The sequence below is a fragment of the Amphiprion ocellaris genome, chromosome 6, assembly GCF_022539595.1.
Source record: "Amphiprion ocellaris isolate individual 3 ecotype Okinawa chromosome 6, ASM2253959v1, whole genome shotgun sequence".
Lineage (NCBI taxonomy): Eukaryota > Metazoa > Chordata > Actinopteri > Pomacentridae > Amphiprion > Amphiprion ocellaris.
Genome location: NC_072771.1, coordinates 10,089,564 through 10,112,690, shown reverse-complemented (window position 1 = coordinate 10,112,690; position 23,127 = coordinate 10,089,564). Strand labels below are relative to the sequence as shown.

Sequence of the window (23,127 nt, the reverse complement as noted above, 5' to 3'; positions counted from 1 at the left end):
ACAGTTTTCCCCTATAAATTTAGCAGGTCAGGATAACATATAATTAGATCTTTCTATTACTAGTTGTAAAAATAACATCTACTGCATATCTGTCATGCAGACCTGCAGTATTCTAAAGACAGTGACCTGTCATCTTCAGCAGTAGCTGTTATATTTCAGCATCTAAAGCTTCAAATATATAGATGGATTAAAGTGGGTGTCCGCTCGTGGCAGGCTGAGTTGGATCAAGTCAACACTGAGGTTACAGAGCTCTGTCTCCCAAAGAGAAAGCTCAGATATTATTTGACAGCCACCAAGTTTATATGCTGACAACAATGGCCTCTGTTAAAGCAGAAAGGCAGTAATTACTTCAAGATACAAGCTACCTCCATTCACACACACACACACACACACACACACACACACACACACACACACACACACACACACACACACACACACACACAGACACAAGGCAGGCACATAAGACAACAAGCCCCATCGACCTCAAATCCACAGGACCAATTTTGAGATATTTAACTTTTTTAACTCTATTGGACTGCCACTTCATTACAATGGATTTTATAGCAAAAACATCAAATTGCGTAGAGGACTAAGCACCAGGGTGCTGCTATAACTTATTGAATTTCCTGCCTGCAATTACATCAGCAAACGGCCCCTCTATTTACCTGTGTAGACAACTCCATTTATTTCTATTGACATGTTGATGCTGCTAATGCCGTTGGTAGACAGGTTCAATGCGGTCTCTTGTCTATCATCTGTCAAGAGAGGAGGCACAGAAGGAGAGAGAGAAAAACTCAATATGAGCATTTACAAAGGGAACAGAAGAAGCAAGAGGAGTATTGGTGATAATTCAGAGAGTGACAGGATAAGGAGAACTTTATTAAAGAGTTCTGGGGAGAAAGAACTGTCAAAAGATGTTACAGCAATTTGTACATGTCAGTTCCAGATGAATCCTATCACAGTTGGAAAACTTGGTTAAATAAATGACATGGTGAACAGCAATGTATATTTTCAAACCTTTATTTAATCAGGGGAAGAAAGTTTGTGGTGGTGGTGGTCTGACACCAATCATGAAAAGGAGACAACCTTTATCAAAGTAAAGAAAATGGAGCAACTCTACACACATACAGTTATCTCAGAGAGCTGCTGTGATATCAAACCATCTGTGAACACAAATTTGTCCATCCAAGTGCATCTGGGTGGAGACAAATAATAGTGTTTGGATGTAATCTTTAAATGACAGTGTTTATTTGTGAGGGCAAGAGCCAGACAGCCAGTGTGGGAATTAACCTGGGAAAGATTCTCACTCATTTTTCCATCACGTATCAAGTGCAAAGCCCACTATTATGACTAATATGAGAGAGGCAGTGATGCAGACAGAAATGATATCACACTTGAGCAGATAGGCCCCTTATTCTTCCTTTAGCCTCTATCATTAAGTCATATGTGACTTATGGCTTGTCATGAGCCGCGCTGGCTGCAGTAAAAGCCCAGCCAGACGGGTATTTTTACTCATGATAGGCTGGATTCTGCCTGCGGTCAAGAGAAATTATTTCTTCAAAACATCTATGGAGCCAAGTTTCAAATTACACATGTTATATGATGAACTATGTGCACATTAGTGGTTCAGGGGTTTTGGTGTACGATCTCAGACAGCCTCTCTGGCAGGGCCATTAGCTGTTTTTGACACACCACCCACTGTGGTAGACACAGTGTCATTTAATTCACAAGCAGGCAACAAACTTAACATTACAGGAACACCTGATTTTAAAGTATACACTGAAATAAAACAGAATCAGCAATGTGTTCGTCTGTCTCTCATATTCATAATAAATGTTACTCAAACAAGAGGCAACATAGGAATTGTTTGAGACTGTTTAGTAGTGGACTATCTCTGAGGAAGAGCAAAATGTCTCACAGATTTGTATCATGAAGTTGTGACGGACCACAACTCACATGATTCAGAAAAGAACAGGACATCACTAATCAAGTGCCTATTCATTTTTGTTGCCCATATTACTTATTATATTTCTACAATTTAGGTTTAATTGTACACAAGATCAAATTACTACTACTATAGGCTTTGATACTTTTGATCAATACATTATTATTGATGTGGCTCTTTTTAGGAGACTGGTTACAATAATAGAAATATTAAATATGAGCTAACTTATCCACTGTCTGTACAGGAATAAACTTGGGAGTATTTTATCGCTTATTTTGAGTGTAAGGAGTTAGAGAGGTAACACTGATGGCACTAAAGCACAGAAAAACAGTCTGAATTTTCTATGCAGATTTGGCTACATGAAGAGGAATCAATGAACAAAACATGTTGATGCAAACAGTATCACACCAGGCTTTCGAATCAACAGTCTGCTTCTGTGGCTACTTTCTGACAAGCATCTGATATAGTGTCCTTTCATATTTTATTGCCAAAGCCATGCAGAGAGAAAGAACAATAGTTCACTGTAGAAGTTTCAGTTCTACAATTACACACAGACATTTCACAGATTTCTAATTTATAGGAGATTGAGGTGGGAAAAATTTTACTATTTGCAAAATTAGACCTATTAAGGTCCCAGAGAAAACAAAGTGAAAATAAACACTCCACTCTGTGTACTTAAATAGCCTAATAGAGTGTCTCACCTCTGTTGTTGAGTTTGATGCTGAGGGGTAACTGAGTGGCCATTGCCAGCAGGTTTTGCTGGAGGGCATGCTGCATGATCCTCTGCTGCTCTTCTGCCACCATCATCATTTTCTTCTCTGGTGGTTCGCCACTTTCCAGTTTCTCCCTGAGCTGTTCCAGAGCTGCTGCCTGGACAGCCACTGCTGCCTGAGCCGCTGCAGCCTGGGTGGCCACAGCTGCTGCATGATGGCCACTGGGTGAAATGGGAAGGGTCAGCCGGCTGGGCAAGCAGCTGGTCATCATGGGCTCTTCTGGAGAGAAAAATACTGTTAAGATATCTGTCTCTGTGTGCTTTAACAACACAAATCTAAAATCAATTCATGTCTAAAACCATAAACAGGTTGCTTGATAGCCTGGTCATAAATAAGTCCGATAATATAGTAAATACCCTGCTGTAAAATACCCTAAAAGAATGTTGTATTTTGTCATTGCTTTCACTGCAAGACAAAAAAATATCTGACATGCATTATGAAAGAGATATAGATGTAAAATATAACAGGAGGTATACTACTTGAGTTGATGTGAATATTTTAAAGCTATTAAAATCGGGATGCTTTCTGCTAAAGGCTTACATTGTTACTGTTAATTCGACAATGAAGCTGTTGACTGTATCATTTAATGGATGTTATCATATGAGGCTGACAGTTCTTGGTGATATCAGATTTTCAACGAAATGCCAATAACACTTTCTTGCAGGCATTCAGGATTAAATCTTCCATCAAAATATGTAATTTGATATCACAATAATGATCTGGAATCTGGAAAAGCATTTCAAAAACACTGACAACAGCACACTACACATTAGCATTTCTGAGTAGATGAAGATAAATAAATAAACAAAACAAACAAAAAAATAACTCAGAAAACACAGTGATAAAAAGACAAAACTAAATAAAATTCTTAAAATAATAGGAAAAATAATAATACAGCACAGTAATTGATGAAGTTAGGGTGTCATGCTGTACTTGAATCAATTGCCAACAAAAAGACATGGGTCTTAAGCAGCAATTTAAACATTTCTGAAGTCTAAGCAGTTTTAACATTGAAAGGTAAAGTGTTCCAGAGAGTTGGAGCAGCTACTACAAGACTTGATCGTCTTGGAAGCTCAGAACATTCAGGAGCATCTGGTATGAAGATGCAAGATTTCTAAGTAAGGTGACACCAACTCATTTAAACAATAAAATCTTAAAATCAATCCTGGACCGGACATGAAGCCAGTGTAGAGAGACCAGTACCTAGGTTATGTGATCTCAATTTCTTTTTTCTGTTAAGAGTAGGGCAGCTGAATTTTGCACCAGCTACAGATGCTGAAGGAATTACTGCTCTATGCCCACAGCCAAAGAATTACTATAGACTAGCTGTGTGGCACTAAAAGCATGAATAACGTTTTTTATAGCCACTGAGAGGGAGATAGGGCTTTACCTTTGCTCATAGTCTTAACTGAAAAAAGCTGGTTTTGACCACTGAGTTGATCTACCTATCAAATGTGAAGGAGCTGATCATACCAAGCTTTGTCACAATTATATAAAGCCAAAGGGCTATGAGTGCTGTCAGCATCGTCCAGGAGGTTTGGTCAACAGTTTTAAAGCACATTTAAATGTTCACAGATAACAGGAAAACAATTCACAGCACTAAAAGGTTCCTATGTATTTTTTTCAGTATAGTTTTATTTCATATTTATACAGCACAGTGGAGATAGACAGGATACTTATTGTGATTTGGCTTTAGTCAAATCACAGCGCACAGTACAGCTTGTGTGTACATTTGAGAAAAAGTTTCTTTGATACTGCATATGGGGCGATGCTTGTACTTGACCTTTAGCCGGCAACAAAGGCACACATGGGAGCTGATCACATGACAATGCACTCTACTCTACCCATGTAAAATTTTCCATTTGTCAATTAAAATCAAGGATGTTACTTAATATTTGACCTTGTAGGCTAACTACTACAACAACAACACTAAAATAGCTGTGTATTTTTACACATGTCCAATGTCTCCATGACACGCATACAGTCCAACCAGGTGATTTCATTTTTATTTTTATGACTACCTGTAGTCAGAGGGCTCGCAGCCCTTTTTTCACAGTATTAGTGTTTCCCGGAAAATGAGGAAGTCCTGCAAGATGTTTCCTCTTTGGTGGGAATGACCACAGTGCCCACAAGTTACTTCAGCATGAATGGATGGAAATAAGCCAGCAATTGTGAAATCAAATTCTGACATGCAAACACAGTGACTTCTGCTTTAGTGCTAATCATGCCACAATTTCTCAGATAGATGTGGTGATCTGTGTACTACATCATGTGCCATCTTCACAAAGTATTCTTAAAGGAGGAAATAGACCATCCTTAAGAGTGACAGGAACAGAATTTGTCTATTTATGATCTAGCCTGCTAATAACCTTATGAGCAAAACAACACTTGCAATGCAAATTTCACAAACAATGTTTCAGCCATGTTCATCATAAATTTATCTTAATATAAGCCAGAAGTTTTGAGATAAATGCCAGTACTAAAAAAAGACAAATAACCATATGGTACATTTAGTGTAATGCACATCTGTACAGCACTATTTCATTCATACACTAATAAAACTATGTCATATTCACCAGGTTGCAGCTTTAATAATACATTTGACAAATCTACTGTTGTACTAGTTATTTCTAATTGCTTCCATGCCTTGAGATGCTTCACATTAAAACATATCAGGAAACTGAGCCATTTTATCAGCTGAAAATCTTAGTAGTAAGCATTTAATGTCCTGGAGCACACAATGTGAAAACTAAAGTCTAGATAAATGAAAAGAGAAGAGGTATTTGTGTTTAAGAAAGAGTCCAAGTTGTGAGTATGACATGACATATTGATAGGATTAATGCTCTGAATTTATCTAAAGAGCAGATAGACAGGAATGATGCTTTTGCATTAACAGCAAATTACAACAGGAGAAGATGAAAAACAGGGAAATGTTTTATCAAAATATAATGAAAAACTCTTAAGATATACTTAAAAAAGTAAAGGAAATGAAAATGTCTCAAATAGAGCTGTTTCAAACAAAGATTACTTTGCTCTACAGCTGGGTTAAATGATAGACAGTATCCATTTCCAAATATTATGCCTTATATGTGGTGTTGTTGCGTCTTACCTTTTTTGATCACAGGCACCTGAGAGATATGGCCACTGTTGTGAGTGGGCACAGGTAGGTGGGACATCTGTATCTTTGGTGAGGACAGGAGGGTGGGGGTGCCCACAGGAGAGTAGTTGAAGATAGCAGAGCCATAGCTCTGCCTACGGCCTTCCCTTCGGTTGCTGTCGATAGCTGCCTGAAGCTCTCCAGGGGAGCTCAGTCCCCGCTTTTCACATTCATATGGGTAGAGGTACTTCATATATCTGCAGGGTAGACGAAAAATTTTGTAGCGGTTTACTGAGCTTTTTCGTCACTTTGTACTTTTGTCACATGTTGTCGATCAAACATCAATCTGGGAGTCGTACAATGAAGCATTTAGATGACTTCAGGCCTGAACTGTGTGGGATGCTTCACAAATGAGTCACATAGCATGTACCGTGTCCAATATGTGTTGCTAGAGAATACCAACTAATTATTTGTCATGTTGCTGTGCATCACGTATAAAACATGTAAATCAGATGATGTTTGTCACACTAGGCTTACTTTCTGTGTACAACAGATGGTGCTGTGACTACAACTCGGTCTTAACATGTCCATATGTTCAGGTCCAGGATTATTAAACATGAGAAATTTGGGGTAAATTGAGCAACGTGCATTGTATTTATTTATTTATTTGGACGGGACAGTGCATTAGTGAACATACAATCTCAAAGTAGTTTACACAAGGTTGCAGTAAATACGCCGGATTTAGCACAAGGCTAATTTCCATCTGTTGTTGTTGTAGTTCCGACTTCCTGTTTCAATGAGATCAAAATGTGACACAAAAATTTGCCACACCTCTACGGCAACACTGTGCAATGTGAACTCACAGTTTTCACAATAAAGCATCTTCACAAATTTTGTGACCACGCTAGAGGTTGATACAGTCAATACACTAACACAGCCTTGTATAAAACATGTCATTTCCTTTTGCAGGCGCTATAGGTGGCACTGTGATTTTAGCAAAATATTGCCATGTAGATGTCTTGAGATAGGACCCTTAGCAAACATTTAAAGTTTAGGGCACATTGGACAATGTACACTTGAGTTACAACAGCTTACTTTTCTTGAGATACACTATGCAATCATGTGCCTGTCATTCAATGAAAAATTTAAAGCTTTGTAATTTATCATTGTGAAAGTCTTTAGATTAGACTGTCCAAATATTATGTCAATCTAGTTAATTCTCAAGGAGGAGTTTGTCACAGTGCAATGCCTATAAATGGTGGAAGCTGCACCAAAATTTCACAGTAACTTCAAACTAGATGAATTCCTGATGGGTTTAAGATATCGCTGAAGGAGTTTTTTTGCAAGACTTGGAATGTTACATTCAACTACTAAATTGTGTACATGTCAGTTTGACATGGCATGTCTAGTGTTGTCATGGTTAGTTCATCCTACAATTTTCTGAAAAGTGGTTTTGAAGCTCAGTGCAGTGGCTCTAACTGGCGGCATCGTGGCAGTGCTTGACTGCCAAACACCCAGCTAACCCAAAAATAAGCAAAGAGGTGGAGCTTGATTAGAAGTGAGGTTGGACCACAAAAACATCAAGACGATAGATTGTCCTGTCACCACCAGCCACCTCTCACTGAACAATACAAGTCCTTACAGCAGTACTTTAGACCTTAATATATTTTTTAAATAGCTGACATATGCAAAACTTGAAGCCCTTATATAGTGGAAATCAGCTGTAGAGAACAAAACCTTTCATACTAGGCTTTTTTTCCTGTTGCAACATTGGAAATTTAAAATGGTGGTCTATGGTGATTAAGTCATTTTTGGAGCTCCAAGTAGCCATTGGTTTAATTGCAGGTGTAACTGCATTTTCTGCACTTCCGCTTTTACTTAATTTGTCAACCCAGGGTTTGCCGCTTGCTTTCAACTTTCAGTAGACTGAGTCTCACAAACATGTTTCATGTAATGATTGGATGTCCAAATTTCTTAAGAGTGGTAGAATGATGTTTTTTTTTTTTTTTTTGTTGTTTTTTTTTTTTTTTTAACTTTTTTTTTTGGCATGTTTTGCATCTCTCCTACAGTGGATAATAGATTTACAAGTAAATCAGTAGTGAACCAGCCACTATTGATATTCCAACTGTACTGCACCAAAGTCTGTGGGGAGGAGGCTAATAAATATGATAAAACCTGATGGCCATGATCAAAGGCTGGAGGTTCACTCCCAGTTTTCTTACGTCAATGTGCCAAATGTTGAAAATGCTGCAGCTGCAAAAGCTTTTAGGTAACATACCGCAATTTTTCCAAAATTGCACATTGTAGTTGTGTTATCACCATCATGATTTTTCACAGGTCTATTTCTAAAATTACTTTTCAGTTATTTATGAGTAATACATTTTGATATTCTTTTATTTTACATTCTGCACAAGGAAATGAAAAAATTAAATTTTAGTGTTTTTACCCATTAAAGTAAGGTAAATTTTCTTGAAGACTCCTTTTATGCCCTTGGTTGTTGCTTACTTTTTGACAGCGGCTTGAGAACATGCTACTGTAGCCACACCAATGAATTACATATGTATTTAATCTAACTTAGATAAATGTTATGTCCACTTGTTTTAATATACAGTATCTCTTAAAACAAGTGCAGATTATTATTGTGTGTAACTACATGTAAATGACTTCTAAAACCAATATAGAGACCAGATTCATAAAAGTCCTGTATAAACTGAAATGCATGTTCAAGCAAAAACCCAACACCTTCATCCTGTGTAATTATCTTGTTTGAAGTAACAGCTTATCCAGTGGTTAAAAGAAATTTCCCTCCTTTACACATATACAGTCATTATGTAAATAAATAAACCTTTCACATGTATTTAAAGAAAATAGAGTAACAGACACATCATCTAAAATTCACTGGCTACAAAATAAACAAAGCATCTCATTCACATATAACACTTTGTTGACCTGATGTCAGCAGAGCAGTGTGAGTGCAGATTATCAGTCATCTGGGGTTATCATCTTTGCTTGTACTCACTGTGTTCGGAGAGTGAAAGCTGCACTGGTAATAGAGGTAGGGAGGTTAAGGCCTTTGGTGATCTCACGCCATATTTTTTTATTGATGACTTCCACTAAGCCGCCTTTTTCTGTGACAAGCTTGTAGAGCATGTAGAGATCCAACACCTGCTTGGCCATGATAGGAATCCGATTCACTGGAGTCCCTGCAGAAAGCAAACACAATATCTACAATCAATTCCATTAACTTTCCTCCCATCAATAGGCTTCTCCAGCTTCTTATAAGGCCAATTTATCTCAAGCCAGTCAAAAGTCTGACAGCTTTGTTAAGAGCAACAAATATAACTTTCAAGGAAAGTTTTTTTTTTCTAATTTGTGCATCCACTGGAACTACTTGAGAAGTTACAAATTATTATTTCTATGACAAAGTCAAATAACCTTTATGCAGTTACAAAACACTTTTCTCCTAATAATAAAGTAATACAAAATGTACATATCGGGCACAACTTGAAAGATGAAGTAATTAAGATGTGGGAAAACAGCAGAAACACAGATTTATTACTGTTGACTTGTTAAAAACTTTACAAATGCAATTTGTCGAAAATAGTGGTCATCTATTAATGACCTGTCAACTTGCCCCCTTATTAGCAAAATAAAGGGGCTCCAATAATAATTTCTATTTGCTATTTAATGTTAGGCATTAAGAGAGAACGACCAGCTCTTTGTGAAGATTCCAAAGTGGTTGACCCTGAGATAATTAACCTGCATTTTGCTGACAGAGTTCCATTGTGCTCATTGGATTTACCATAATAGTGATCAATAGCTGCAGAAATATAGTGCAAACAACAGCAGTGGGGCCTATACAGTGGGGGTGGGGGGGAACTCTGAAGTATCGTCTAAGGTGGTAAAGCCACATCAATTAAGGCCAGTAATTACGGCTTCATTTTGCGGTGATGGCATGTGAACGAATGAGACACTATTAAACAAAAGATTGATGTTCCTCTCTGCTCTAAAGACAATACCAGCAGCAAGTCTGATGCTGCTGTGCCTCAGCATTGCTCGTTTGAAAAGAAAGTGCAGGACAGGCTTGATTTAAACAACAAATGATAGCAGTATATTTCAAAGGAAGACAATGCTTAGCATGACATGACGTGAATCTTTTGAGAAAGTTTTACTTTTTATATGAAAATAGCTGCCATCTTTGCACTCTGTGTACAAGTAAATGTTGATTGGACTCACTTTGGGCAGTTTTTACATTGAAGAAAGTAAATGTGAAACCGAGACAAAAACGATAAAGAAACTGGCCTCATCATGGGCTGTGCAACACTGGTGGATGATGCACCACCTTTCCTCCTCATCAACTCAAAGAAACCCTATTCAAAGAAAATCTACAGTGGTGCTGTTGGAAGCTTCCTGGTAAGAATAATCATTGCCTGGTATGACATCAGTACTGATCAGGACCACAAAGCCCTGCAGAGAGTAGTGTGAGCACCTGAATGCAATACACTCTTCTGCAGCTGTACACAAAATAGCACAGAGCAAGAGCACAAGAGATTATGAAGGACACTGCTGCTGGCTAAAGATCAGCAAGAAAAGTCTCTCTCTTTCTCAGCCTATCAAAGGTGTGAACTCAATCACATCTGACATCTGCATTTTTTCTATATACAATGAAAGGTTTTAGTTTTTGATTTATAATACATTTCCAAAAAATTCTAAAACCATGGTTTTTCACTTTTTTTGTGAAAACTCACTGTGGACTGATGTAAAATTGGCAAATAAATCCATTAAAAATTTTTATCTACAACACTGTAAATGGTGCAAAAGTGTACTTTTGTATGGACTTTTACTGCTTGCTTTTTGTTTTGCAATTTTCACTGAAACGGATACTGTCTAACTTGCAAACATAAATCTATTAAAGTAACATTTCTGTACTAGACCTTCATCAGCCAAACAGTGAAATAAAATAGACAAATAGTCCAAATAGTGGCAATTTTAAAAAGCTAAGTGATTTAAGATCTCTCACTGCCACATAAAGTTTAGCTTAAGGTAAAGCTAAAAATCTTGCCATTTTCTGTATTCTTATGAAAAGACAAACTGCCAGTATGTTAGGCCATTGTTTCTTTACATTTTACATTTTATTTCTGATGTCCATTCACTTTAACATTTTACTCTGCATGTATTAATGAACGTATGAGGAATAAAGAGAGACAGACACAGGTTTATAGTGCTGCAACAAAATCACTGAGTATGTCTGCAACTTAATTTATGCTACACAACGATTTAACCCAACTTTAATCAGATCATTTTAAGGTAAACTTGATTTAAAACTAAGCCAAAAACTATAAGCACTACATTTGCAGTTTGCTTGCGGACAGAAAGAAAATGAAAGCATCCACTACTGTAGCGTGAAAAGAACACAGGATACAAGGTTTTCATTGACATGAGCTGCTGGGAGAGTTGAGCATTACAGTAAAATAGTGTGATATAAAACAAAACCATCTTTCCCCTACAGTTTATCTTTATTGCCACACATTAAAACATGTATGCGTCCTGATGTATAAAACTACTATTTGGTTAAAGACACGGTTGCCAAACAAAGATTGAGATAATAAATAACAGCCTCAGTCTTTGTCTGGTGGAATCTGAGGAGACACAAGCCTCTGAAAACAAGATTTATGTGCTTTCAATACTGGAGGTGATGTATTTGTCTCTCTGATTCCCTGAAAGAGATATAAGGAATAAAAGAGTGAGAATGGAGGCCTTTTGTCCGCGCAAACTATCTCATCAGGTCATGTGTCATTATGACAGTGAGCAATGGTGGACAGGGTGGAAGAAATCCACTCTGCAAAGAGTCTAACAGTCTACTTCAGTTAATCCCTGAGCTGCTCAGAGAAGACGAGTTTGTAATTGGAACAATGTGGAACATCAGGGCCTCTAGTAGTGCAGTAATCATCTTTATGCTTGGCTTCATCACTGAAGCGTTCACTTTGCACCTCCAAGCCAATAATGGAATGACATTTTCTCCTTCTCATTGACTTTGCTCTTTTAACCCATGAAATGAATGATTAATGCAGAGACACAGGGGAAACCAGCTTTTTATCTACTTACTCAAATCCCTAAATAAAGACAAAAAAGAAGGTGTATGTCACAGACTGTCATACATTTCCAGCACGTGAAGGTTCAAGGATAGAAAAAAGGTATTTCAATCCGAGTTTAACTGACCCCAGCCATGATGATGATATTCTATGTTTTTGTTTGGTCTAAAAATCCCATGCAAAGACTGATATACTGTATGTTTTCTCTGTGCCACTAAGCCCCATTGTTGTCCCAAAACTGTGATACATGCAACAGTGAGCCTCCCTGTTACACCACCACCACCACACATACACTGTAGTTTACTTTTTACTCCCACAGACGCTGCCTCACTGCCCCAAATACTCACTAGGGCCCCAGCTGGTAATTAAAATAGTAAACTATACTTTATACTGTACTTTACAAAGTCACAGGCATATGCAAGTGAAAGTGTGCTATAATTTATTTTCCCTCAAACGTATTTTCTAGTTAACTAAATAAAAAAAAAATACAAAATGTAACTTATTTTAACTGATGATACTGAGTGTAATAATTGTACAAATCAAATCATATTAAAGACATGAAAGTTTTTACGTTAAACATATTCAGCATTATTCTGATGATTGTTAGGGCACTGCTTATATTAGTCGGGATACAAAGCAATACTGCTTATAGTCCCTTACTTTGAGCAATCCAGACATGGTCTTTCTGCAAAACCCTCTCTATTTACCAAATTAACGTAAAGTTTCCCATCTAGTGAATATCAATATTTGTACCTTGTTAACTTGTCTTTATTGTGTTTTTTTGTATACTGCAAGACATACAAGACATAGAAATAAACAATCAGGGCGATGGCTGAGCAGTGTACTGATGACAGTCTCAAAAACACAGATTCAGACATCTGAGTCAAAGAGGCAGGTGAGCTGGTGTGCTACAGCTGCAGCAAGTGGAACAGGGCTGTTTAAGAGGAAACAGCTGTGTAGAGTTACATGTAAGCCATTTTAAAGCAGAAAGGGTTTTAATGGTAAAACACAAATACCTAAATAAATACATAATATGACAAAATAATATGACAAAATTAACACTGTGTGAATATTGTACTAGTAGAAGATAAAAAATTAGGTTAGTCAAGTGAAAGGTGAAAGCCAGATGCACCAGCAAGGTAACCATTGTCATAGGGATCAAAGACTCTGCCATTTTTTAGGTAACTCTTAAGTAGCCTTTTCTTTTACCACAAAGTATTGTTAAGCAATTAGGAGGGTAACAAAAGTTGTCTTCCTTGAGAAAAAGTGCTGATGGGAGGTCTTAGAGATAATAATCTTTTAATACCCACAGCTCCAAAGCAACAGTAAATCATCCTGAGTATTTATCAACACACAAAGGAAGCCATTGCAACCATTGTCTGTGCTGCTTTTGATAGAATCACTCAATTAGGATTCCATGTCTTTGCTTCCATGAATGAAAAACTGACACAAAGGCATTCCGACCATCTGCAGCATGATTCAAGCCATTTAGGTGACAAAAGAAAATATATCAGTGGAAGACTGTGCTGCACTGCTTTACTAAAAGGAGTGGTGCAGAAATTAAGACAGCACATTTCTACTTGTAGGTGAAAACAGAGTAAAATATATTTTACAGAATAATGAACACATCATCTTAAATGTACAGGAGCTTTATCAAGAAGATGGTTTGAAACCTGATTATAGCCTGCCACCATCTTAAAGACTGGAAATGGAATGTGAACAAACAGGAGAAAGACAGTGTGAAGCTGAAAAGGGACAAAGAATGATGCCTCAATGTTTACTTTTTGTTATAAAGGAGCACTATGTAAGTTTTACTCAGTAGTAGCTAAAGGTTACAGTTACTGCGAGTATTAATGGTGATTCCCCACCAGTGGCAGCCTGGGATTCATCTTCATCAACAGAGCTGTTGTCATCAAAATCTCCAATATCAAAGACAATGCTGTTCTGAACTAAACCTGTAACCAGCTGCAGTGTTATCATGTTACTGGAACAATAAGCCAAACAATTCTCTATCATTGTGTCTGGTTTAGGCATTAGAAGAGTGACACCACACTGACTCCATCAGGTCTACTGTGAATTACAGCATCATCCTGTATCATTTTTATCCAACACACTGTTGGGAATGGGTGTGAATATGCCCAACATCTAATGCCTCAAACCAGTTTTCCCAGGCACATTTAGATTCAGTTTTAGACTAAGCATATATTAGTGGACTTAGATTAATTCTTTATGTAAAAAAAATAATAAAAACAACACTTCAACCAAATAACCATTTAACATTTGACAGACATTGTTGTCTGACAGTCGTATTTGCTCTAGTGTGGTACCTCCCGCTCTGTATTATTACCCTGTTTGAATAAAACTGTACCCCTAACCCCTGTTCAGTAATGTTTTCAGTGTAACTCAATGGGCATTTTAATGCCAATACAGCTTAGACTTTTTTTGTTACTCCTGAAACTTTAATATTACTATAATTACACTTAGATTTGGGTTGTCCAAAAGTGTCCTGTCTGTTGCAAGGTCTGCTATGTTGCAACACATACATGCAGCTGTGAAATTTCTTACTATACTGACATATAGCTGCTTCTACATCCTCCTGGTAAACTCAAACATGTAGTAAGGGAGTACCACAAAGAACCACAGTGTGAAACTGATATTGTCTTTCATCTGCTTCTCTACTTTTTGCACATGACATCACACTGACTTCCAGGTCTACAGCCACAGTTCTCCAACAGAAAGCAGTGGATTGCTCTTTCTGGGTTGGGAGTACATTGCTGCCCCAAATAAAGCAGTTGAAATATTTTAGAGCCTTCTTAATGAGTGACACTAAGCCTGATCAGCAATGGATTGGTGCTATGTAAACGGTAATTTCGTAATTCTTCAATTGTTCTGAGTTTATACAGAGATTATACATCCCATTTGGCTTAGAAATGCCTAAGGATTCCCCAGGTGGAAATGTGAAGCATGGCTGGGGAGGAGCGTCCGGACTAACTTAGCTTGCTGACACAACATCCTGGTTATAGATAAGCTGTAGAACATGGATACATACACCTGCTTATTACCAGTTGTTTTAATATTTTTCCTAGTAGACTATGCGTTAACTAGAATGCAGGTAGCCACTGGCGGTACAAATGGCTACATGCAGTAAGGTTTTATTCTACAAACACAATAACAATTTCTTTTTTAAAAGTTATTCTATTGCCTTTTTTCAGCTTTATTGATAGGTGCACTGGAGACAGACAGGAAAGGAGGGAGAAGACATGCAACAAAAGGCTGTGAGCAGGAATCGAACCCAGGAATCAGGGAGGCCCCTGTACATGGGTCACCTGCTTAACCTGTTGAGCTATACAAGTACCCGCAACAGTAATTTCATTGTCCTTTATACAAGAGGTGTAGATGCCTGTGTTTCCTCTAAAGAAACGCTTTCTGTCTAACTTTATCCTGATACTGAGCACCTATATTATACTGAGACATTTCTCTTTCATCTACACAGTCTATCAAGGTTATAAAGCCTTCCATACACACAAGACACAAACGTGGTGCAGAGAGGTGCACCATGTACAGTTATGCTCATAATAATAGCAGTGTGTTTAAAAAGGTGAGTAAACCTCAAAATTCTTCAAACAAATTGTATTTTAATGAACACAAATGCACTGGGGACACTGCACATTCTATTTCAAAGCAAGAAAATTGGAAAAAGTAATTGAATTTGATAATATTTTTACAGAAAGTCAAGAAATATAATGTTCAAAAAAATAGCAATGTTGACATCTTTCTTTACAAACTCAAAAATGTACTGTATAAACTAAGAAATGCTTGAAGATTCAACTTTCCTGAGAATCATTTACTAATATTTAGTTGCATAACCACAGTTTCTGATAACTGCTTCACATCTGTGGTGCATGGAGTCGACCAACTTCTGGCACCGGTCAACAGGTATTGCAGCCCTGGACAATTGTACTGCGTTCCACAGTTCCTTTGCATTTCTTGGTTTTGCCTCATGAATGGCATTTTTTATGTCAGCCCACAAGTTTTCTATGGGATTAAGGTCCAGGGATTGTGCTGGCCACTCCATTACTTGAATTCTGTTTGTCTGGAACCATGATTTTGCTCACTTGCTGGTGTGTTTGGGGTCATTGTCTTGTTGAAACACCCATTTCAAGGGCATTTCCTATTCAGCATACAACAACATGACATCTTCCAGTACTCTGATGTACTCAAACTGATCCATGATCCCTGGTATGCGATAAATAGGACCAACACCATAGTACAAGAAACATCCCCATATCATGATGCTTGCACCACCATGCTTCACCGTCTTCACTGTGTACTGTGGCTTGAATTCAGTGTTTGCAGGACGTCTGACAAACTGTCTGTGGCCTTTAGACCCAAAAAGAACAATCTTACTCTCATCAGTCCACAAAATATTACGCTATTTCTTTTTAGGCCAGTCAATGTGTTCTTTGGCAAATTGTAACCGCTTCAGCACTTCTTTTTTTTTAACAATGGGACTTTGTGGGGGCTTCTTGCTGGTAGCTTGGCTTCACATAGACGTCGTCTGATTGTTACAGTACTCACAGGCAACCTTAGATCTTCTTTGATCCTCCTGGAGCTGATCATTGGCTGAGCCTTTGCCGTTTTGGTTATTCTCCGATCCATTCAAATAGTCATTTTTTTTTCTTCCTCGCCTTTCTGGTTTTGGCTGCCATTTTAAAGCGTTTGATATCATTTTAGCTGAACAGCCTGTCATTTTCTGCACTTCTTTATAGGTTTTCCACTCTTTTATTAATTTCTTAATCAAAGAACGCTCTTCTTCTGAACAGTCTTGAACAACCCATTTTACTCTGTTTTTCAAGGACAAATGCACAGCCAACATGTGCAGCATCAGTTGCCTTGATCCTTAAATAAGGGCCACCTGTTTAACACCTATTTTTTTCACATAATCAATGACCTCACTAACTGAACTCAGCACTGCCATTTTTTTTTAACACGCCCCTTTCAGTTAATGATTCAGTTTCACAGAATCAGCAGCATGCACGTCTTGCCTGTTGGGTCTGTTGGTTTTCTATACTTTTACTAAACCTTCTAAAAACTTACTTGCAGTGTAGAAGTTGAAATTCTAACAAAAACAGTGATTTATCTTGCTAGTGATGTGGGATTGCTATTATTTTGAACATAGCTGTATAAATGACTGGTCCCAAACTGCACCCAAACACTGTACTGTGAACTCAAAGCAGAACTTTATCAACACATCTCTGAAGAGACTGTTTCATTCACAATGATTCACAGTCCTCTGATTGAACACTTGCTGTCCCTGAAGGCAATATAACTGTGTTTATATCAACACTTATTATTACTCAGCTGGCTGGGAAAAGTCTGTCTCTTCAAGCTTAATCCTTTGGAGAGTCATCACTTATTTCTTGAGGAAGCAGTTTAATCAGGCACGTTTTCATTCACGCTGTTGTGTTTTTTTGACCTCACACTTGTGCAGCTGAATTCAGACCGGTGTGTGACTTATGGCTAGAAGGTCAGACATGGCGAGAGCAAGGACATCATCTGTTCCAACCTGAAGAGGATATAGATGGGATGAGATCTGCACAGGTGTAACCACCAATATGGAGTCACATATGCAATTTCATTTTAGCAGATGCTTTTATCCAAAGTGACGTACATCTGAAAGTAGATACAACACAAAGAAGGATCCAGTCAGGAACAAGCAACCTGGATAAATAAAACAAGGTCAGGTTCAGGACTGTGGTACTTACAGGAAATGCAGACGTATTAGGATTTTTTTTTGAGAAGTCTGTCAAGTGCAAAGGTGGTCAGTAAAGAGCTGGGTTTTTAGTCTTTTCTTAAAGACTAAGAGGGACTCTGCTGATCAAACAGAGTTTGGTAACTCGTTCCTCCACCGTGGAACCACAGAGGAGAAGAGTCTAGTTATCGACTAGCCCTGTTGTGGTGGTTGTATCAGGCACCTTTCGTTGGTCAAGTGTAATGAGTAGGAAGGAGAGTAGGCCTTAATGAGAGAGTTCAGGTAGGAGGGAGCTGTTTTCATTCTAGTTTTGAAAGCAAGTGTCAGAGTTTTGAACTTTATGTGGGCAGCAACTGAAAGTCAGTGAAGCAATCTGAACATGTGCTGTTTTTGACTGGTTGAAAACCAGACATGCTGCTGCATTCTGGATCATCTCCAGAGATTTGATTGTGCATGAAGGGAGGCCTGCCAGTAAGGAGCTGAAGTAGTCAATGGTGATATCATGAGAGCCTGTACCAGGAGTTGTGCTGCAAGTTCAGACAGGAAGGGTCTGATCTTCCTGATGTTCTACAGGGCGAATCAAGACAACCTAGCAATAGAGGTAACATGAGTGTTGAAGGGTAAATGGTTATCAATCATGACCCCGAAGTTTCTGGCAGATTTTGTCAATTTGAGTTGGGCTGATTCAAGCTGAATCAAGTTGATTTCTTGTTGTATAGAGGGACTGGCTGGGAAGACAAGGAGCTCAGTCTTGGAGAGGCTGAGTTAAAAGTGGTGTTTTTTCATCTATGCCGAGATATCTGCAAGGCCTGATGAGATCTGGGCAGAGACAGTGTGATCTCCATGGGAATGACAAGAGCTGTGTGTCATCAGCATAGCAATGGTATGAGAGACCCTGGGAGTAGATTATTGCAAGTGAGGTTGTGTATATTTAGAAGAGGAGGAGACCGAGCACTGTGCCTTGAGAAGCACCTGTGAATAGGCTGTATCTTCTGAGAGGTATGACATGAACCAGTGGAGGGCAGATCCTGAGTTGCCAAGCTCAGTGAGTGTAGCGAGGAGGATTTGGTGGCTGATTGTGAAAAAAGCAGCTGACAGATCTAACAGCAATAGAGCTGAAGGCTGTCCAGCAGCTCTAGTAGAACGCAGTGATTCTGAGTCTGATAGGACTGCGGTCTGGGTGGAGTGACCCTGTTTCAAACCAGACTGATTCGGGTCATACAGGTTGTTTTTAAAGAGGAATGCAGATACTGGGTTGAACATGGTTTGCCCAAGTATTTTAGACAGTAAAACTAGTCTGTAGTTTCCGACCTGGGCTTAGTCAAGAGTAGGTATATAGATAAAATCAGACAGAATCATGCACATGGAACACTCTAATAAGCTTGCTGAAGTAAAACAACATACTTCTTGAGAACTTCTTGAAAAAAATGCAGTCAGTGGATGGCATTATGTCAGAAATTCCTCCAACCTGATTAACAATGCAAACAAGTTATATAGATAGACATAGACGATGCATGCAAACTGAGTAGAGTTGCACCATGACCACCGAGTAAACAATATTAAACAGAGTAGGTTGTAGCTTAAAATATAGTACATGATTAGCAATATGACATAATAGATACAGGAAGTTTTGCTAATTATTATCAATAACAGTTTTTTTGTCACATATTGTAACATATCAGAATTTTAGGCTGATGCTGTTCTGATACTGTTTCTCTTTACTGATCTGTGTATTGTCTGCTGACAGAGAGATGCACAATCCTGTTGACTCAAATTGTAAAATAAGATACTGCATAGTTCCCCTTGCTCCAGTTGAAAAAGCTGAGCCATTATAAAACTAAGAATACAGTGGCAAACAGCAAGCAATAGGTGTAAAGGAGAGTGGGGATCCGAATATTCGGATCTGAAAGTAAATATTTGGATACCATCATCACCACCGAATATTCGGGTATTCGGGTCCAGCCTTAGCGGACACCCTCTCTATTTTTAAGACTTTTAATCTTAAAACCTTCCTTTTTGACAAATCTTATCATTAGGGCTGACTGGGTGACCCTGAGTGGATCAGCTGGAGTCTTCATTTGGGCAGCGACTTATGGGAGAAAAGTTATCAGCTAAATATAACTCATAATAGATTTTACAACTTAAATAGACATTTGCAAAATACTGATGTCCAGCTAACGTTACAAAACATATCGGTAGGTCAGTTAATTGGGCCCGGTGCCAACCCAGTGTCGCTAACGTGAGTAAACTATTGATAACATTAAGCTAATATCTACACGCCATGATGTAACTGCTGACTGCCTTTTTCAGATGAGCTTGTTAAAATAGTTTTATTTTATTTTTAATTTTTACATTCAGCTGTTAAAAAGCTATTTTCAACTGGCCATTCAATAAATAAGTTGCCGCCGCAGCTGAAAAAAATCCTAGAGGAAACACTGATATATATATACCATTACTGCATTACACTCACTCTGTTTCTCCCCGTGTCCTTTCTCTCAGTGTCCCTGATCCCAGAGCTGGATGCTTCAGATCTATGGTTACTGTCCCACCAACTGGCCTAGTCTCCATCATGTCCACTGTGGGATGCTGCTGCTGACCTTCCTCCAGCCCATTGCTTCCAGCTGCCCATTTCCACCAGTCTACTCTGCATCACCCTTACTATACTTGATATGCTCATCTGCATACTGCTTGAATTTTACTACCAGCTATATATGTAGTATATTTAATGCCAGAGCCGTACACCATAACAGTAAACTATGAATTAATTTCAATGTTAGCTTGTACTTTGTATGTATCATCTAGCTTATCATACATGTATCCAATTGTGTGTTATTGGGTGTCCCCATCCCCCTCTTCTCCCATCACTCCCCCTCTCCACCTCTCTACCTCTCTACCTCTCTACCTCTACCCTTATACCTCTCTACCTCTACCCTTATACCTCTCTACCTCTACCCTTATACCTCTCTACCTCTACCCTTATACCTCTCTACCTCTACCCTTATACCTCTCTACCTCTTCTGTCCCTCTCAACCACGTATTAACGTGAGCAAAAACACAACAAGGGAATGGAAGACTGTGCACAATGAATGTGCAAAAATTGCTTCTGCAACTGTACGGGAGGGGTGAACACCATTCTTCAAAAAGATATTCACCGATTGCTCTTGCTCACAGTCAGATCATGTCCTACACTGACATTCTCAGTCACGTGAGGAATATTTGATCGTCTGTTTTTCTCAATGTATCACATACAGTTATACTCATAAGTTTACAAACCCATAAATTAGTTAAATATTGTCCTTTTGTATTTTAGAAAATATGCTTGATCATGGAAATCCTTTTCTTTCATTTAGGGTTAGTGGTTGGAAAAGTCTTTTATTATCACCCAATTGTATTTGCTGTGATCATTCATGTTTTCAATAAAGAATGATGCATATTTAACAAATTCTGCCAGGGTATGTAAACTTATGAGCACAACTGTATATGTAAATGACATCACGGTCCTCAAATGTGTGCTCTTGACCACAATTGCCAACCCACTTCACATCACTTTAGTCACTCCTCCAATTGAAACACCAGCTAGTTGAACAGTCTGTGACTGACGCTCCTTCCATCCATGTCTCAACAATGGATTCAGCCAGTCGTTAAATCAACAACGTTGAAGGACCACAGTATGTTTGACACTTTTCTCTGCAATATATGGCTACCAAGCCTTCCTGGCTGACATTTTTTTGTCAGTGTGGAATGACAGTGATGTTTTCAAGAAACATTGATTGGGATATTTGGAACAGTCCACTCTGAACACAGTTGTCAGACGGGAGCAGTAGAGATAGGCTGCTGCTGATCTGCTTCGCACTGACAATGTCTCCCAACATTAAGCCCAAAATCAATCTCTAATTGAACGCTCCAACAATAATCCATACTGTCTTTCTAAATCCCAAGAGACCACCTAACTATAACATGACTCTATCAAAGTGGGCTTTTCTGCAGCTGTCACAGCACCCAGTGGGACAGGATTGTAATTTTTCAGATATTCTGACTGTTATAAATACAGTACAGTGTCACAGCTAAAACACATATTTGGCATCATATTTTTTTCTTTTTAATTAATACACATCAGTTAAAATAAATAAAGCTTATACTTTTGTTCCCCACCCTCCTCTTCTCCCATCCCTCCCACTTCCACTCCCCCTCCATCTCCTGTTCCCCCTCTACCTCTACCTCTCTACCTCTCTATCTCTACCTCTCTACCTCTACCTCTCCCTCTCTACCTCTCTACCTCTACCTCTACCTCTCTACCTCTCTATCTCTACCTCTCTACCTCTTCTGTCCCTCTCAACCCGCCGGCCAGCAGCAGATGGATCCCCCCACATAAAGAGCCTGGTTCTGCTCAGAGTTTCTTCCCGTTAAAAGGGAGTTTTTTCTTGACACTGTCACCTTAGGGCTGCTCTGGGGGTTCAGACATATGGGTTCTGTAAAGCGTCTTGAGACAATTTAACCTGTAATTGCTATATAAATAAAACTGAATTGAACTGAATACTGTGTTAAATAAATATAAGGAGGTGAAGAAAATACATGACTACAAGGTCTAGAAAAGCTGTATGTTCAGTGTAATCTATTTGCATGTGGTGTTGCTTTGAATGTCAGCAGCTCATTATTGATTTATAAAAGAATACATAAATGTTTATATTACCAACTAGCTCCCCAACATTAGCGATTCCTCCCAGCTTACTGCTGATGTTCTGAATTTTGCTGGAAAATTAGATTTGAAACATCAAATGTCAGAGAATTGTTGGAACTTGGGGTGGTTATTTCATTTGTAACTCTTTAAAAAAAAAATCTATGATTATCAGTTTCATTTTTTGATTAGTGGTGTGTGATAACAGTATCTGTTGTCCATCTGTAGATTAACTTCAGATTAATGGTAGAAGGTGAAACAGTTGGCCCTACATGACAACCTTTAGTTTTAAATTGTCCATGTATTTTAAATGTAACTGCGTCAGTGTGCTGAAAATGAATGCTTGTGCAAATAACAATAACTTATCGGCCATATAGATCTGGCTTTCCTAAACGACAAAAATGTTCATGTCAAAAACAATGCCAGAAAACTGCTATACATTGATTAATTTTTAAGGATCTCAACCTTTTAAATGCCAGTTTGTTTACATGATGCCCCTGTTCTTGTTGGGGGTTTTTTTTCAGGGAAAAAAGCTGGAAAAAAAACTCACCATTAAACTTGTATATAATATTGATATTTTCTACTTTCAGTGACTCAATTTGTTTCACCAGCATCAGTCTTGATCATAATTGACAAATATTCATACATTTTCAGGATTTTACTGTTCTCTCAGGGGTTCCAAAAGATTACTTACACCATGACAATTTTTGATTATTGGGTCATTTTGGTACCAGTAATCCACTAATGAAGGTCGTGCTTTTTAGTAAAAGACATAATTATTGTTGCCATG

General features: G+C 38.3%; 1 protein-coding gene across 2 annotated transcripts in view; it reads right to left on the bottom strand.

Annotated features, from left to right (window-relative positions):
* arid3c (AT rich interactive domain 3C (BRIGHT-like)) overlaps positions 1–23,127 on the bottom strand; it is a 90,809-nt gene that overhangs the window by 7,614 nt on the left and 60,068 nt on the right. Inside the window, exons 4-7 of one of the 2 annotated variants that reach the window (XM_023286581.3) lie at positions 8,838–9,021; positions 5,831–6,075; positions 2,650–2,940; positions 669–758 (exon numbers count right to left, since the gene is read on the bottom strand). In XM_023286581.3, coding sequence (XP_023142349.2) covers positions 669–758; positions 2,650–2,940; positions 5,831–6,075; positions 8,838–9,021 — 810 coding nt within the window. The remainder of the gene's footprint in view (positions 1–668; positions 759–2,649; positions 2,941–5,830; positions 6,076–8,837; positions 9,022–23,127) is intronic. The other variant, XM_035955578.2, reaches the window with a different exon arrangement.